The sequence below is a fragment of the Ammospiza nelsoni genome, chromosome 7 (genome assembly GCF_027579445.1).
Source record: "Ammospiza nelsoni isolate bAmmNel1 chromosome 7, bAmmNel1.pri, whole genome shotgun sequence".
Taxonomy (NCBI): domain Eukaryota; kingdom Metazoa; phylum Chordata; class Aves; order Passeriformes; family Passerellidae; genus Ammospiza; species Ammospiza nelsoni.
Genome location: NC_080639.1, coordinates 38,655,968 through 38,674,309, shown reverse-complemented (window position 1 = coordinate 38,674,309; position 18,342 = coordinate 38,655,968). Strand labels below are relative to the sequence as shown.

Below are 18,342 nucleotides of genomic sequence, written 5' to 3'. Positions count from 1 at the left end.
GAAAAAGCACTTCAGGTATCCTTATGGGGTGAAATTAAAGATGTGTTTTGACTAAAGTTTGGTTTGCAGTGTGGACTTCTCAAGCTCAGAGATCCTTGAATTTGGATGATATTTATTCAGGCACATCACAGGAATTAAATTGCCTCCATCAACTGAAATTCAATGTTATTATCAACTCTGCTAATTACGTTTTATTCCATTGGAACAGTCCCTTGGGTTTGCCTGGGCTGCATCTCACCGAGCTCCAGCCCAGCTCTGGTGTGTTCTGTGTTTCCTGAGGGGCACGGAGGTGCCCAGCTTGCTGTCCCTGATGCTGCAGCTGAGAACAGGTGCCCTCCCTCGGGGTCACCGGGTATATTTAGGGCTGAAACTCGAGCGGGCTGGAGCCAGATTGGCTGCGTGGGCCACACACGTCACCAGGAGCCACCAAAGCCCCTCGCTCTCACCCAGTGCTGCTCAGGAGGGAAGACTGGAGAGCCTTTGCTCCAAAGGATATTTACTGGATGTCGCTGGTAAGGACATTTTAAATGCATTTCACTTCTTTTCCTTACAAGAGGATCTTGAGCTGTTTCCCCATCCTGTAGTTTTTTGGGAATACTTGTTGTGTTTGGCCCATGGAAGTCAGGTTTTCTGTCTGAGTAACTGGCTGTGGGTTAGAGGAGGAGGAAAAGACCTGGAATGGGGTTTGGAAGTGTGGCTGGAGGTTGTAACAGTGTCAGGTTGAAGAGGTTGTGTTTATATGCAAACCCCACTTCTTGAGTTTATTCATACACCTCTGCCTACTGCTTCACATGACTTGTCCCCGTTATTTGATTTATTCTTAACTTATTTTAATGGAATACAACATGGTTTTCCCAATTAATTTTTGGCCATTTTTCTCAGCCTGTTGGGACTAAAAAGGGCCAGTATTCGGTGTTCCTATATTTAACCTGCATGACTTGACTTCCCTTGCCTCAGAAGGAATTGCAGTTTAGCCAGCTCAACCCAAGTGCCCCGTCAGTTGGCCGGATTAGCTTACACGGCAAATATCCCTGGACTCAGGAGCAGCTGTTCCAAAGCCTCATCCCCTCCCAACATTAGAAACAGGGCTGCAGACTCTGGTGGAAAATTGTAGCTTTGCCTCACAGTGAAATCAGTGTGGTAATTAATTAGTTCAAAGGGTCTGCCACTAATCTGTGCTTTGTACTTCAGCCAACTCCATGGATTTTCATCTTTTCCAGGTCTGAAGAAACAGAGAGAAAAAGCCCACAAGAGCTTAAAAAAAACCCAACCCCAGAGCATCTCTGTAGGCTGATGCTGGGAAGACAGAAATTGCCTCATTAACCTAAGGTCACTGAAAAAAATATTTACAATATTTTTCTACATTATGCTCTTACTTATGAATGAAATTAGTAGAATGTAAATCTCCCACTCAAACAGGAGCTTGAATGATATAATGAAATTGTGTAGAATAGTCACAGAGGGAAGAAAAATGCTTCAAATAATTCTGTTGTAATGAAAATATCACATCATGTTTCAAGAGATCTCTTCTTCGTCTCTTTTATCACTTTTATTTTATTTTAATTGGATCCAGAGTTGATGTTATGACTGGAATGAGTTATTTGTCCAGAATTGTAAATTATATCAGTATGTTTGAAACTTAATCCAATGTTTTTCCATAACAGTCCAAGTAATGCCAGATCCCAGCTTTATTTAGGGTCTGACTAGTTACTAACCATGACCCCAAGAGCTTTATGAGCTTGACTTCTACCTTCTCATGGTGCTTTCAGTCATGGGCTAATACTGTTTATTCACATTTTTACCTGCTGTGTGACCAGTGAGTGGGGGAGAGACAGAAGCAAACCCTCAGAATGGAGGAAGAAGAATATGAGGAAGTTGTGGAGGTAAGAAGAAAATGTGAGAGCAGAAATGTTTGTTTCCTGCCTTGTGACTGAATGCATTAATCATCTTACTGAGATGCTGCTCAGGAACAGAGGTTTCTGTTTGCTCTCTGAAGATTAGGGATGATTAGATATCGATTAAATGGTTTCATCACTAAAACAACAACAACAACAACAGCAGTTGCTCTCGGAGGAGCAAAGTCTCCTGGTTCCTGTCATAGTTTCTCAGTTTAAATAAGGACTGGAACCATCCCACACTCACAGTGCAAGGTTTTCTGATTACTCCCTGTGTAATTATAGACGCACTGGGCAAGCTCTCTTCCCTGCTGGCTTGCCCTCTGTCACCCAATCCATGGGTGAAGTTGGCTTTGGAAGCCCCTTTCTAGCCCTGCCTCTGCAGAAATGCAGCACCTTTGTGCCACCACAAACCAATTTAGCCTGAGACACTGCAGAGATGGAGTCAGATTTAGGTGACAGGACAAGGGGGAGGATTTTAAACTGACAGAGGGTAGATTTAAATTAGGTATCAGGAAGAAATCCTTCCCTGTGAAGGTGGGCAGGCCCTGGCACAGGGTGCCCAGAGAAGCTGTGGCTGCCTCTGAATCCCTGGAAATGTCCAAGGCCAGGCTGGAGCAATCTGGGATAGTGGAAGCTGTCCCTGACCGTGACAGAGGGTGGAATAGAGGATCTTTAAGGTCCCTTCCAGCCCAGGGCATTCTGTGATTCCATTATTCTATCTCCATTAATTTGCCAGTAGGTCATTAAAACTCAGGAAACTGAATAAAAAAATTCCCCAGGAACTGGGCAACCTACAGCTGGGACCACGGGAACGACTCTGTTATTGAAACAGTACACAAAAGTAACAGTGTGCTTTTACTTGTTGCATTGCTACTACTCTGAAATTAACCTGTGTTATGAAATATACAAAGTCTTGTAAAAATCACTCAGTGTTTGAGGAAAAGAAGAAGGGTATAAATGTAAACATCCTACAACTCATCGCCACCACACTGTGTTCGGTGGACTGTTGATTTCAGGTGGTGTGAGGGCACTGCCAGCTTTATATATTTCAAATGGTGAATGAAGTGAAGCCAATTGATTTGCCCATCTGAGTAGTTAAATGCATTTTGCAAAATAGGTGTCAGCACTCATAAAGTCGATTTTAAAGTCATTTTACTACCTAGCTACAATGACATCAGCCCTTCATTAAATTCCTTATTCCCACGTTACTTGTAATCGCCTTTATGTTTCCTGTGCATTGTGTGCTCTCTGCAATGGATATTTATTTGCTCTCATTGTTTATTTATTCCAGCAGGAGTTATGGTATTTTGGGCTTTTTGTTCACACAGCCCCATTTCATCCTTTCTTTTTAATTTTCAATGACCACCTTGCTGTAACCACATCCCTTGGGCTGAGGAGACACTGCTTCAGTCACTTCCCTTGGGATACTCGTGGTGAGATGCTAAATAAAACAGGAACAACAGCATCTGGTACCATTTTAAGCCTTTCTAGAATTTTCTTAATTCCTGCATCAATCCGAGATTTTAAACCTATCAGAAATTCACCTTCTGAAAGAGAAGGACATGATCATTGAATATTGAGTGGCTGAGGCATCACCAAGGATTTTAAAATGCTATCTTTAAACTTTCTCTGGAATTACGAGCCATTACTTGATGTTGTAGCTGTCTTAGGATGTGCAAAAATCCACAGTGAGTGCTAAAAACATTTGCTGCTGAGTTACTTGAGGTTTTTTTGGAAGGTTTTGTAGAAAGTTAGTGGAAGATTTCGCAGGGGGCTTTGTGGAAAGCTTGTGGAAGGTTTTGCAGAGGATTTGGTGGAAGGTTTTGTAGAAAGTTTGTGGGAGGCTTTTTGTGGAAGATTTTGTAGGAAGTTTGTGGACAGTTTTGTAGAAAGTTTGAGGAATGTTTTGTGGAAGGTTTTGTGGGAGGTTTGTGGAAGGTGTTGTCGAGGTGGTCCAGCGTAGAAATCACCTCAGAACAGCCCAGTATGTCACAGCTTGGCAAGTACAGCTTGGTCCCTTGAACTAACTTTGAGGAAAAGCTCTCAGAAAGGGGCTTAAATTTCACCAACAATTTTTTTAGGTTCAAAGGATTTTCCGTTCCCGCAGCTGCGGCAAGCGACCCCAAGCAATTACTACTCGGAGATTTTCCAACATAAACCCCGCATTTTTCCATTTTATCTTAGTGCAGTTGAAGCACACCCCGCAGACAGCGGGTGCTGTTCGTGCAGCAATGTTTTTTAAAGCTTTTTTCCGTCATTTTTGACCGGGGCACGTGCGGGAGGCGCAGGCCCCGGCGGTCCCCTCAGCGCGGCCGCCATTTTCGAGAGACGGCGCCACCGTGCGGCCGCAGCTGGGAAGTGGCGGACGGGAAATAAATTTTTAAAAAAGTTTTCAACAAAAACCTCCCCTGGCACAACCTGCCGCTGTTTCCTATTGTCCTGCCAATTATTCCCTGGCAGCAAAGCCCGATCTGGCTGCACCTCCTGTCAGGAGTTGTGCAGAGCCAGAGGGGCCCCCTGAGCCTCCTTTTCTCCCTGCTGAGCCCATTCCCAGCTCCCTCAGACACTCCTGATCTTTCCCCAGCTCTGTTGTCCTGGCTGGAAAAGATGCTCCACTTGACATGGTGCTCACAAAAAAGCCAGAACTGGTGGAAAATGCAAAGATCAAGGGCTGCAGTGACCACGGGACAATGGAGCTGAAGATACAGGGAGCAGTGAGCAAAATAAATGGAATGATCCCAGAGTTTGGAAGAGCAGAACTGGGGAAAATCCCGTGGGAAACAGCAAAGGCAGCCAGGGTCGTTGGGTGATCCTCCAGCATGATTTCCCCTGAGCACACAGCTCAGCCCAAAGTGCAGAAATCAAACAGCAGAAGGGTGGAGTGGAGGAACACAGAGCTCCTGACTGAGGAAAATGACACAAAAAAAAATATATATATATACTGAAGGTGGAAGCAGGAGCATAAAACTTGGCAGAAACTTAAAGATTTAAAACCTTACAAACTCCATTCCTACATCCATGGGCAATGTTCAGCTGGATTTGCTCTTCAAGAAAGGCAAGAAGGAAGATCCAGCGAGCTACAGGCTGGTCAACCTCACTTTGTTCTTTGGGAAGGCTGTGGATCAAATCCCTTCAGAAGCTATTTTTAAACACATGAAGGTCATGTGTAGAAGTTATCAAGAGCAATCTATGGCTGATGAACCTCATTAATTTTTATAATGAGTCCACAGCTGCTGGACTAGGGGAGACCAGAGGAGGTTGTGTACCTGGTCTGCTTTAGGGACTCCACTTGTTGTGGTTTTATCCCCAAATTTATGAAATTATAAATTATGAGGGGATAATGGGAAGTAAAATGGGTGGAAAATCAGCAGGCTCAGAGTTGTGATCAGCAACAAAGTTTAACTGGCAGCCAGAAATTATTGGTGTCCTTGTAGGAGCAGCCCTGAGGACAACAGTCATGAGTGTCACCAAATAAAAACCAGGAAAATCCTGGGGTTTAAATGCTGATTCTTTTAATGTGGTCATCAATGTCTTCCCTCTTGTGGGTAAAATTAGATAACAATCTTTCATTGATTATTTGGATGATTATTAGTTGGGGACTGTATGGAGTGAAAATCCAGTCATTAATGCAAAACTTGAACAGATACCCAGAGTTACCGAATTACTCCATAAGCAGCTGTGAACTAAAACCCTGTTTCTCCAGAAATGTGTTTTAAAACAGCTTCACAGAAGCTACAGTTTGCTGATCTGGCCTAACAATGATGTTTTTTTCTCTTTTTTTTCCAAAGTACTACATTGAGGAGACAGTTATTGAGGAGGGTGAGCCGCACGAGGTAAAGGTCCCTGTCATGCTGCATGTAGCACATAAATGCATGTAATTAACATGAAACACTAAATTAGCAGCCTTTTGTATCCTGAGGTTTAATTTTTCACATTAAACACACAAATATCAGTGAACAGTTGCTGCTTAATGCTTTATTTTTGCCTCAAGTCCCTGCTGTGTGATGATCTAAGATCAGTTTACATTTATTAGTTCTGTTCCCTTCACCTTGTGTAATTTCACTGAGAAATTACACTTTTGCAGATTTTTCATCATGTCACTGGTAACTAATATTTGGGTCATCAAGGAGTGATTGCCATAATTTGAAATTCTACCTCTAAAACAGCTATAACCCAACTCTCTGCTGTGTTATCATGAATATTCTTTATGGCATGGGCTTCTACAGAAACAGAAGTTATTAATTCTTGGTGCATTTTCAGCTCTGTCTCATTGATGCAAATAACTCTCAGACCTCTGACCTTCATGAATTCCTTTATAAAGGCAATTCTTTATAAAGCTAATTGATACAAAATAAAACCTGACACTTATTTGGGTGGTTTTGGAGCACCTTTTTTGGTTGTGCTAATTATTTTTAGATGCTTTTCATTAGAATCTTAGTATTAAAATTACAGCTGGCAGCATGACTATGTTGGTAAGAAAGTGTATAAAACATTTAAAGTGATTGGAAATTCATGCAGGTAGAGCAGAGGCAGCTGGAGCCCCACTCTCCCAGACCCTCTGGAGAATAATTCCATGAGTTTGATGCAGGAGCCAGCCAGGGAGTTCATTCCTTGTGGGGTTTTTTTTCAGGGTGGGTGATATATAGGGAGCACAATGGCAATCCCAGTAGGAAAAGTGTCCCTGATTTTCTGTCTCCTTGTGGATCTGGATGAGAGCAGAGCACCCTTTCACCATCTCAGGGGGGTGAAAAACACTCATCCTAGTGAACTTTTGCAGCTATAAAACAAGTGTTATTAAATTTTTTAAATGTCCAAGTTGTCACTGAGACCATCAGCACAATGATACTCAGGCCTTGAGACCACCACAACCATCACCTGCACAGCTGAGCACACCCAGCTCAGGGCAGTGAAAAACACTTAAGATAACAAACTTTTACAGCTATAAAACAAGTGATTATTGAATTTTCTTCATCTCCAGGTGGTCACAGAGATCACTGAGACCATCAGCACAGAGTACTCAGTCCCTGAGACCACCACAACCACCACGTACACAGCTGAGCACACCCAGCCCTCCGTGGAGGATGCAGCTCCTCCCATCAGGAAGAAAACAATCCGGACAAAAGTGGACCCATCCAAGTTTCTGACACCTTACCTGGAACACAGCAATAAAATGAAGGACTTATTCAGTGAGGTAGGTTGTCCCATGTCTCTTATTTCTTGAGAAACACCAGCTTTAAAAATGTTTTACAGAGGCTGCTGGATAGTTATTTTGCAAATATCTGGATTTATTAATACTAAACTCATGGGGATAATATAGTAAATTAGATGTGACCCAAGTTAGAGATGGATTTTTTCCTGTTGTGTCAGATGGAATAAACTCAGTTGGCTAAAATAAGCAGAAGTGCAAATGTAGTTGAATAATTTCAGTTTATATTATTGAATAATCTGTCCCAAATTCCTGTCCTAACCAGATAAATATGGCAGCAATTGCTAATACAGTTCTGCCAGAGCTTTGGGATATGTCTTAATTATTTTTTATCATTATTTTCTTCCAGAACAAGTACAAGGAAAAATTCAGAAAAGAAAAAGGAAAGCCATATGCTTCCACAGTCGATACCCCAGAAATCCGGAGGATCAAGAAAGTGCAGGACCAGCTCAGTGAGGTGGGTGACAACTGCATTTCTAGGTTCATCCAGGTTCTGGGTGTTTATATGAAGACTGAAAATGTCATTATTCTGGATTTAAAAAAAGAAATCAGTTGATTTTGCTGTGGAATCAGTGAGTTTTGTTGTGCTCCAGGTTAAATACCGCATGGCTGGGGGAGTTGCCAGAACCATTTGCCACGTGGATGAAAAGGCCATGGATATAGAACATGCAAAGAAAGTGTCACAGCAAGTGAGCAAGGTGAGTGACTGCTGACTTTCCTACACTGGTGAATCCTGAGGTTACTGACAAGAACAAAGTTTTGAGCTCAGGGTGCCAAAGCAGCACTTACGCAACAGTTTAGAAGCACAGGAGGGATAGCAGAGAAGTTGGTAAGGCAAATATAAATATAGTGGTAAATATTTCCAGTTGCTCTCTTCAGATGTTACTGATCTGAGACTTTGATTTCAAAAAAAACCCGAAACTTTAAAGCAGGCAGTTTATCCAGTAATAAATATTCAGAAGTAAATTTTTTTTTTTTGATAGAGTGACTAATTTGCTGATCTTTCCTTCCAGGTATTATATAAACAGAACTGGGAGGAGAATAAGGACAAGTACCTGCTTCCCCCTGATGCTCCAGAGCTTGTGAACGCAATAAAAAACACAGCAATGTTCAGCAAGGTAAAAAAAGCTAACCACAGATCTAAGCAGCTGAAGTAAAATGAGCTTTCAAAACCAGAAATTAATTAATAATGAGCATTCTGGCATTTTTCTTGTAGAAACTCTATACTGAAGACTGGGATGCAGACAAAACGTTGTTTTATCCCTACAATGACAGTCCAGAGCTCAGAAGGGTGGCACAGGCTCAGAAGACTCTGAGTGATGTGAGTATCAAAGCAGGGATTTGCATGTGGGCACCAAAGGCTGTTGGGTTGTGGTGTAACCTGGGACATGCCACGGACTTTGATTAGATATAAAAGCTTCACAGTGGAGCAGAAAATAAAAGTGTGTTAAGTAAGCTCTGATAGTAGTGGTACTTCATAGAAAAATGTGTACTTGGTACTAGAGTACAAAGTAGAGCATATTGGAGTATAAATCCATTGGTAATTTGATGCTGGTTTAGGAATGAATGAAATAATCAATTTGTTAAATCAGCAAGAAGACCTCGAGTAACTCCCCAAATGCAGAAACTCTCAGGGCTGTCTCTAAGTCCAGTTCACTCTTGTGGGTGTGCAAATGTGCCTCTAAAACTGTGATAAGAAAAGTCAGGGATTGGTTGGACTGGGATTTGCTGATATTTAGATACACAGAACTCAACAGGGGATTGCAGCTCTCACATGAAGATTTCAGAGAATTTTGCAGAGGTTCAGAAGTTCCCTGGTAACACACAGATTAAAGAATTCCTGCTGCAGGGGCCGTGGGCAGAACTTTTATTAATGTGGTGGTAGCACAGTTCAATGCTGTGATCCTCAAATAAATGTTTATTTCTTCCATCCTGTCAGATTGTCTACAAAAAGGGGCATGATGAAAGGAAAGCAAAATTCACCTCTCTGCCAGACCCCCCTGATGTGGAACAAGCCAAGAAGGTGTCACGGCAGCTGAGTGATGTGAGTAGAACCTCTGCCCAAACCCCACTCCTGCAGAGAGAGAGACAAAAAGGGACCTAAGGAAAAGGAAAAACACAGAGAAAAACCAATTTTTTTCTGGAGAAATTGGCACCAAGTTGCATAATCTTGTCATGCAGATGTCAGGTTTTAATTCCATTCAGAATTTAACTATTATTCTACTTTTTAAAAAATAATTTTATTATGTATTGAAAATTATCTACATTTTAAGATTAGAGAATTGCAGTATTCACTCATGGTGGAGAAACCATTAAGAAAATTACACTGAACCTCTTTGTAAGGTAAAATAATTTATTTAGAGAAAATTTCTCTAATCTTATATTTCCATAGCTTAAAAGTAAATTGTCATCAAGAAAATTTTATAACATGTAAAAAAAAAGATCAGTACCGTAATTCTTTGAAATTAATAGAATAATAAGCTTTGTATGTATCTCCAGAACTATAAAATACAGATTTTTAAAAAAAGATTATTTATGGCATATTTGTTCTTCAGCAATGTTAAAAAAGCATTGGAGGGGTTTTATTTTTTATGGAAAGTAATGCACTTGTGACTGAAAATGCTCCTGGAACACTGAGTAAAAACTCAGGCGGGTGTTTTGTTGTTAGAAAAACTCTTTAAACCTTTAATAATTGCTTTCTGTGAGCTTGGATAAATAATGGAAATCACAAATCCAGATAATTAAAAGGGTTTGCTTATAACCAGTTCCAGCAGCAATCCCAGTAAATTCTGACTTAATGGGCAATATCCTGATATTATGTGACCAGAGAGAAAACAGAGCTGAAGGAATATGGTAGAGATGATTTATTTATCCTTTTTAGGTCAGGGAAGGTACTAAGGGAAATAACACTGGAATGATTTGGCCAAATCATATTTAAGGTGTTTTTTACTATATCTGCTAAAGTAGTTATAAGGCAGGCATCAAATATGAAGCAGCTTTAAAAAGACAGCTTTGGAAAATGAATCTGTCAGGCGAAAATGGAACTGTGTCTTGGAAATTCAATTTTATTGTTTTGTTTCCTTATAGGTTATTTACCATGAGGACTATAAAAACAAAATCAAAGGCAAGTGGAGTCAAACTCCGTGCTATGACGTGGCAGTTGCAAAAATGAATGCAGAAAATCTAAGTATGGTGAGTGAATCCTGCAGAAAATCTTCAACAGCTTTATCCCTGTTGATGTTCATTTGGAAAATACTGAGGCTCCATTTGTGGCATTTCTTATTTCCTAAATAATCCCTGTTGTAGGTGTCTAATTTACAATTAGATGTAATGAATGTGTTCTTTTCTGTCTGTCTCTGTTCCTAACAGAGGAAATACCAGGAAGACTTTGAAAACATGAAAGACCAAATCTACTTCATGCAGACTGAAACACCAGAATACGAAGCCAACAAACGAGCTTCAGAAAACGTCAGCAAGGTGAGGGAGCTGAGTGCCACCTGCTCAGCCTGGGGACAGTCCTGAACTCGCACAAGGTTGTGCTGACATTCTTTTGGCAAGACCTTTCATGGTCCTTGGCCACCGTAAGTGAAATAACAGGGGCATTTTTCATGGAAAGTTGAAGATTATATCGTAGAATAGATTCATATCACAGGATGGTTTGGGTGGGATGAGACCTTAAAGACCACCCTGGCATGGCCAGGGCCACCTCCCACTGTCCCAGGGTGCTCCAAGTCCCATCCAACCTGGCCTGGGACAGTTCCAGGGATGGGGCAGCCACAGCTGCTCTGGGCTATCACACAGGTTAGTGAGCATTTGGCTTTCAATACTGATTTTTAAAACCTCTTTTTTAATTTTTATTCTTTCAAGTTCAAATACAGAGCAGACTATGAAAAGAAGAAAGCTGTTGCAGATTATAATGTGCTCCCTGCTACAGAGAACCCATTGCTGAAGCAATTAAAAACTGCAGCAAATATTCTGAGTGATGTGAGTATTATCTATGTGCAGCTACATCATTTTCAGTCGTGTACCAGCAACCACTCTCACCATTTCTCCACAAGGCTTCTCCTTTGTAGTATTTTTAGTTTTGTGGACCCATATTTGTAATAAGATAGCACCAGCCAGAATAATTCAGGTAAAGAAGGAATTCTCCACAGATGGGTGTAGCAACAGCAGTGGCACATGGGTGGCTAATTAGTGGATAGTTCATTTAGATCCTTGTGGATAATGAATCACAAGAGGACAGTTCTTTCCTTACTGTTTGAGGAATTTCAGCTAATAATGGTAATATAAGTGGTGCTTTTATATAATATTTTTGTATTATATTTTGCTTATTCACTGTAATGGTCTTCTCAATTACTCTTTTATTTGTATGAGAAGAGATTGAATATTTCTCAGTGTCAGAAGTCCAAAAACCATTAGCCAGACCTTTCTGTCTTCCCTTACAAACCTAAAAAAAGTGATTTTTAAAAACCGTTGGGAAAACAGTGCCATCTGTTTCCCAGTCCTGTGAGAAAGCTTTTCTTTGGAACCGTTTCTCTGTTTTACTCTTGTCATTTTTAACATGGTGGGGGTGACTTGCAGTGAAATCTCCTGCATGACCTGGTAATATTTGATTTGCAGAAATTATACAAAGAAGCCTATGAACAGTCCAGAGGAAACAAGATGAATTACTGTGAGACACCCAAGTTCCAGACTGATGCTGCTCTGAAGAACTTTAGTGATGTAGGTATTCCACTTGGGGCTTATCCTTTAGTACTGGCCCTCTTGGTTCCTTTTGCCTCTCAACTCATGGTTATTTTGGCAGGTTAAGTATAAAGATGCATATCAGAAGAATATTTTGGGGCACTACTTGGGCAGCTTTGAGGACCCACATCAAATCCACTGCATGAAGGTTGAAGCTATGAAAAGTGATGTAAGTGTGGCAATCGTTCTGTTTTCCCCATCACTCTAGCAGTTCAGACAAAGCTCAGTTGTGGTTCCTTACTGAATGTTGCTCTTGTTCCTAGAAAAATTACAAAGCAGATTATGAGGAGGAAAAGACAAAGTGCTACTTCCCTCAGACCATAACTCAAGAGTATGAAGCAATCAAGAAGTTGGAGCAATGTAAAGATGTGAGTACAGGGCAGCAGTTGTTCACCACAGAAAAATTAACTGAGTGATCCCTGGTAGCATCAATGATTCTGAGTTTGGCCTCATTGCCATATGTGACTTAAAAAAACCCAAACATTTTCTTCTCTATTTTAGGGCCTTTTGTGACATCTAGTGATCAAAGCAGATATAGCACAATCCTTTTTATAACAAGTAAACCCATAAAATGAAAGCAGCAGTACCAAAATGAAGAATGAGCCTCAAGCATTCACCTGCTTAAATCAATATTTTTTTCAAATTAATACTTTAGAAGTACTTAATTTATTAATGATTTTGTTTATTTTATCAACACTTGGAAAATACTTCATATGCATTTTCTACAAACATTTTTTTCTCTTCTTTCAGTACACCTACAAAAAGCATCCTGATCAAACCAAATTCACTTCAGTGACTGACTCTCCAGTACAGAAACAAGCAGAGATCAACAGCAAACAGCTGAGTGATGTAAGTAAACCTTGGAAACACTCTGACATTCCCTGTTTCTGCCCTGTGCCCACCTTCACTTCATCCTCCAGCTTTAAGAGCACTCCTGAAATAATTGTGTAGGTGGCTGTGTGTATTCACATTTTTATTCCAGCAGAACATCACCTGGAAAACAGATTTTTTAAAATAGTTTTTTAAATTCAGAGTCTATAAATTGGGCTGCTAAATATCTTCCTTTATTTTTCTTTGCAGATTTTGTATAAATCTAAAGGGGAAGAAATTATTCACAAGTACCACCTCCCTCCTGATGTGCCCCAGTTCATCCAGGCTAGAGTCAATGCCTACAACATCAGTGATGTGAGTACATTTTGAATTGCAACACCATGAAGCTCTCCTCTGATAGTATCACTTTTATTGCCTTTGTGATGTTAATTTTTTTGGTGGCATTATCAGCTTTCCAGGAATGAGATAAAAATGGACATCTCCCTTAACAGCCTTAGAATTTTAATAGTCTGGCCAGACTGATAAAAAAAATCCAGCCAGGCTGTTTTCTCTAGTTCCTTTAGAGCACAAAGGCTGAGTTTGAAGCTAACAGGAAAAAATTTCTAAAGGTTCAGTCAAATGAAAAAGGGTTTTGCATAAGAAGGGCCAAAAATTCCATGATAGAGTTGTTCTAGATAAAAAGCGTAAAAATGCTTGTGGCATTCATGATCATCTTTGTAGTAGATTTATTTATTATAATAGAACTGTAGTTTGTGTACAGGTTAACATTTTTCCATGAGATTACATGAACAAAACTGGGTAGTTTAATTCCTGTAATAAAATCTCCTGTAATAAGAACATGGGCTTAAACTCTTTCTTAGAATTGCTATTCCTGACGCTGCAAACTCTTCCCTTTTTCCCCTCCAAGGCTAACTACAAAGCAGACTGGAAGAAAACCCTTGCCAAAGGCTATGATCTGAAGCCAGATGCCATTCCAATTATTGCTGCTAAAGCTTCTCGGAATATTGCAAGTGATGTAAGTAGGATTTACATCCAGTGGAGCACATACCCCTCCTGCATTTCATTATTTATTATTATTTACCTGTGCTGGAGACCTGTACTCCTGCTTTAGCAAAATGTTACAAGTGACTCTTCATTCCTCTCTTAAACATCCCCAATTGAATATTGGGATATTGGATTATTTTGTGAGACTGTTCAGTAATTTATTATTAGCATAGTCTTAATTGAAAGCTGAATGTCCCTGGGAGCTGCAAGCCTACATCAATGACAATGGTGAGGGAGAGCTTGCAGCTGCAGGTGCGGGTTGAGATTTGTACCAGGTGTCAAGACAGGCTGAAAAATGCAATAATCCTCTTCGTTTTTGATCTAAAAAAATAATCCTGTGCTGTAGTAAAAACCATCTATGAGGTTCCAGAACAAACTGCAGCATTAGTACTTTGAAACTCTTGTTGTAAACCTACCCAGAGTGTGTTTTCCCTTTCCCAAGTAGGTAAAGCTGTTTTCCCTTTGTCTCTAGTACAAATACAAGGAATCCTATGAGAAAGACAAAGGCAAACAGGTCGGGTACCGGAGCCTGCAAGATGATCCCAAACTTGTGCACTACATGAACGTGGCCAAAATCCAGTCAGATCGGGAATACAAGAAGGATTATGAAGTCACCAAGACCAAATATCACGCTCCTCTGGATATGTTCAGTGTGACAGCTGCCAAGAAAGCCCAGGAAGTGGTGACAAACACTGGCTACAAGCAGCCAATTCACCATTACACCCTCCTGCCTGATGCTGTGAACCTGGAGCTCTCCAAAAATGTGATGCAGCTTCAGAGTGATGTATGTCATCAAGAATCAGCTCCATTTTTAATTCTTGTCATGACTTCATGACATCATTAATAATTAATGCTAAACAATTAATTTATATAATCCAATATATATTATATTGGATTAACAGTAGGTTAGGATGTGACTGGTCTGCAGCCATTTATTTTCCAAACATTATCAGAATTATGTGCAGGTGTTAAGTTCTAGGAAACTTACCTAGCAAGTAATGACTTTTTTTATATCTCTCCATATTTGGCATATTCCCAGAAAACGAGCCTGTTTTCCTAACTTATGTATTTTTGTAGTAAGATTTTAATTACTGTGATTTTATTTCTCTTAAACACTGACTCTATCATACTTAAATTATAATTAAATGTAAATTGCCCCTCAAAAATGAATGTCCAGGGTAAGTTTTAAGGCTTTACCTGTTTTATGTGTAGAGACACTAATTTTTCTTGCTTCACTGTGTTTTTCTTGTTTATTTTTGAAAAGAATCTGTACAAATCTGACTTCAATAACTGGCTGAGAGGAGTTGGCTGGGTCCCAATTCAGTCACTGGATGTAGAAAAGGCCAAGAAAGCCACGGAGATTCTCAGTGAGAAGAAATACCGCCAGCATCCCGACCAGCTCAAGTTCTCCATCCCCATGGATGCCATGGAGCAAGTACTGGCAAAGCAAAATGCCAAGACCATGAACAAGGTGGGAAGTGGTTGGATTGACCCAAAACTTGGGTCTTTGTCTTGCAAAGTTGTGTGGCAAGGTGCATTCCCACTGGAATTATTAAAATTTCCAGTGAGTGTGGTAGTTCTTTAAGACTGGGCACTGAGAGTTTATGGTAAGCCTATGACTCCTCATAATTAAGGGAGTTCCATTTTCTGTTTCTAAAGATTAAAGAATTCTTCAGATTTATAGTGCTTTGACAATCCTTTTTCTGTAGGACGTATTCACAATAAGTGAACTGCAGAAAACTGGAATTCTGTCAGTTTTGTACAAATGTCCTGGAAAGCGGAGTTCTTTACACTTGTCTCTAGTTATTCAGGACACCACCGATCCTTATTCTTTGTTTTCCATGGAAAGAATGTCTGTGAAAATAAATTCTGCTTTCCATTAACGCAGGGAAGAACACAGATTGGAAACTTCCAGTTTCAATATTTGTTAGTTATCAAAACACACTTCGCAAATTTCTTACAATACTGAAGAAAGGAGGAAGATAACGTTGCTCCTCAGCAGCTCTATGAAGGCTATTTCTGGTGCTAATAATATTTCTGGGAAATATTATTTATTGCAAACGAGCAGAACAAAAGCAAACTCTTATTTTATGAGTTCAGTACCTTTTCAATGCTGACAATTCCTTTGTAATTGCAGAGGCTGTACACAGATAAGTGGAACAAAGAGAAGACCAGCATTCATGTGATGCCAGACACCCCAGAAATCCTGCAGTGCAAAGTGAACCAGATGACCATGAGTGATGTGAGTTGCTGTGCTCACCGTGGGCCTCCAGTGCCTTGCTGCCATTTTAATGCCTTGTTTGAAAATGCTTAACTTCAGGGTTCTGCCTTCATGACACCTGTTCTCTTTCACATCTGAACTTAGAAACTTTACAAAGCTGGATGGGAGGAGGACAAGAAGAAGGGTTATGACTTGCAGCCAGATGCAATTCCAATAAAAGCAGCCAAGAGCTCCAGGGACATCGCCAGCGATGTGAGTCTGGTTGTGTGATATCATTCCATTACTTTATTTAAATTAAATTATTAAACCTGAGATCTTGTGATCTGTTTTTTCAGTGATAAAGTAGAACTTAATATTTCATTTTTTAATTGAGTTTTTTACTGTTCTTTCTCTTTCGTCTCTCAGTATAAATACAAACTGGCCTACGAGAAGGCCAAAGGGAAGCACATCGGCTTCCGCAGCCTGGAGGATGACCCCAAGCTGGTGCACTTCATGCAGGTGGCAAAGATGCAATCTGACAGGGAGTACAAAAAGGGTTATGAGAAGGCCAAGACTAACTTCCACACTCCAGTTGACATGGTCAGTGTGGTGGCAGCCAAGAAAGCCCAGGAAGTGGCTACAAATGCAAACTACAAGAACTTAATCCACACCTACAACGTCCTGCCGGATGCTATGAGCATTGAACTGGCCAAAAACATGATGCAGTTACAAAGTGATGTAAGTGAGAGGTTCTTCAGCCTCTGCATTGTGAATACAAAGGTGCTTAGTTTATGAAAAAACTGTAAGATAAATAGTATTATTTTGTTAGTGGAATTAGGCCAGGTGTCTTCAAAAATGTAGTAAATTATACAAATTTTTCAACAATTACTGCAGTTTTATTTTTCCTAGACTCTGAAATATTTCATTAATAAATTTGAGCTTAGAAATAAACAATTTTATAAATATTTACGCCATCAGGCTCTTCAGGAGCAATAGTTATGTGCAGACCAAGACAGGAAAAACTTCACTTTTCCATAATACATTTTATTTTCTACTTCCAAATTTATGAACTATTTTATGCTTCATTTTGTTTTTTATCTACTTTCTGCCTGCAGAATCAATACAAAGCAGAGTATGATGAAACGATGAAGGGTGTTGGGTGGCTCCCACTGGGCTCCCTGGAAGCTGAGAAGAACAAAAAAGCCATGGAAATCGTGAGTGAGAAGAAATATCGCCAGCATCCAGACAAGTTGAAGTACTCTGTTCCTATGGATTCCATGAACATGGTCTTGGCTTTAAATAATGCCAAAATCATGGATGAGGTAAGAAAGTGCTCATCAGAATTCATTTCAGAAGTGGGCAACAATCTACATCTGATTTAATAGTCAACCTTATTGTATGCAGAACTTTAGAAAACATGATTTTATTTTGTAGCTAATTAATGTGTTTTAAGTGCTAAAATAAAAAGACAAATGTTGCTCTGGTGGCAGTAACACATCATTGTCAAGGCAGTTTGGATTTCAAGTGGAAAATAGTATTTTAAATTGTTTTATTTAATAATAACAACAGATGTTGAGGTCTCTAATTTATTTTTATCCTTCCAGCACAAGTACAAACAAGCCTGGGAAGAAGACAAAAAGAAAATTCATATCACCCCAGATATTCCACAGATTGTTTTAGCAAAAGCAAATGCATTCAATTTAAGTGAAGTGAGTATTGTTTGTAGGGCTGTGACCTTGCTCTTATTTTTTTATTAGGAATAAGTGAGATGAGAGCATGCAAAAGTCTCACCTTGTTAACCTGTAGTAATTTTACAAAACCTATTAATTTTCCTTTTCCCTGCTTCCTTTCCCAAAGTTAGATACCCAGAATTGCCAAGAAAAAGCCATGTTTATAGTCAGGTTATGAGGTGTTCATGAAGACCATTAAAATGTAACAGTTGCTAACAAAATACAGTAGACGTTGAGTATTGTTCATGTTTGTAACTGTATTTATTATTTTATTATTGATTATTTTATTTCTCCATGCACAAAATTTTGTACTAGGTTCAAAATGTAGGTAGCATTTGGTAAAAGATGACATTATAGACAGGTTTTGGTAAACACTTGTTAAATTTGTATATGCTAAATAAAGTATTGCTTGTAATCATGCACATCTGCAATGTGGGCAGAAATAGACATTTTTATCTCTTTTTATTTTTTAAGATGGCATCCTCATAGGTGTTACTTTTCACCAATATTTGTGCATGTGGAAAACACGTCAATTTTTGCTTTTTAAAAAGATGTTTCTTTTTCCTTTTGCAGAAAATGTACAGATCTTCATTTGAAGAAACCAGGAAGAAAGGATATGATCTCAGGGCTGATGCTATTCCTGTCAAAGCTGCCAAAGCTTCCAGGGATATTGCCAGTGATGTAAGTTCT

At 39.7% G+C, this 18,342-nt stretch overlaps 1 protein-coding gene across 25 annotated transcripts in view; it reads left to right on the top strand.

Annotated features, from left to right (window-relative positions):
• Positions 1 to 454: 454 nt before the first annotated feature.
• The window catches only part of NEB (nebulin), a 99,935-nt gene continuing 82,047 nt past the window's right edge, over positions 455 to 18,342 (top strand). For 22 of the 25 annotated variants that reach the window (XM_059476290.1, XM_059476295.1, XM_059476293.1 and 19 more), the window contains exons 1-27: positions 456 to 512; positions 1,221 to 1,329; positions 1,818 to 1,883; positions 5,687 to 5,731; positions 6,877 to 7,089; positions 7,454 to 7,561; positions 7,698 to 7,802; positions 8,118 to 8,222; positions 8,321 to 8,425; positions 9,044 to 9,148; positions 10,192 to 10,296; positions 10,474 to 10,581; positions 10,972 to 11,088; positions 11,725 to 11,826; positions 11,909 to 12,016; positions 12,111 to 12,215; positions 12,598 to 12,696; positions 12,928 to 13,032; positions 13,586 to 13,693; positions 14,195 to 14,506; positions 14,987 to 15,193; positions 15,860 to 15,964; positions 16,088 to 16,195; positions 16,349 to 16,660; positions 17,038 to 17,244; positions 17,527 to 17,631; positions 18,226 to 18,333. In XM_059476290.1, coding sequence (XP_059332273.1) covers positions 1,851 to 1,883; positions 5,687 to 5,731; positions 6,877 to 7,089; positions 7,454 to 7,561; positions 7,698 to 7,802; positions 8,118 to 8,222; positions 8,321 to 8,425; positions 9,044 to 9,148; positions 10,192 to 10,296; positions 10,474 to 10,581; positions 10,972 to 11,088; positions 11,725 to 11,826; positions 11,909 to 12,016; positions 12,111 to 12,215; positions 12,598 to 12,696; positions 12,928 to 13,032; positions 13,586 to 13,693; positions 14,195 to 14,506; positions 14,987 to 15,193; positions 15,860 to 15,964; positions 16,088 to 16,195; positions 16,349 to 16,660; positions 17,038 to 17,244; positions 17,527 to 17,631; positions 18,226 to 18,333 — 3,240 coding nt within the window. In that variant the 5' untranslated portion in view covers positions 456 to 512; positions 1,221 to 1,329; positions 1,818 to 1,850. Of the gene's footprint in view, positions 513 to 1,220; positions 1,330 to 1,817; positions 1,884 to 5,686; positions 5,732 to 6,876; positions 7,090 to 7,453; positions 7,562 to 7,697; positions 7,803 to 8,117; positions 8,223 to 8,320; positions 8,426 to 9,043; positions 9,149 to 10,191; positions 10,297 to 10,473; positions 10,582 to 10,971; positions 11,089 to 11,724; positions 11,827 to 11,908; positions 12,017 to 12,110; positions 12,216 to 12,597; positions 12,697 to 12,927; positions 13,033 to 13,585; positions 13,694 to 14,194; positions 14,507 to 14,986; positions 15,194 to 15,859; positions 15,965 to 16,087; positions 16,196 to 16,348; positions 16,661 to 17,037; positions 17,245 to 17,526; positions 17,632 to 18,225; positions 18,334 to 18,342 lie in introns of all 25 variants that reach the window. The other 3 variants (XM_059476297.1, XM_059476273.1, XM_059476296.1) reach the window with 1 other exon arrangement.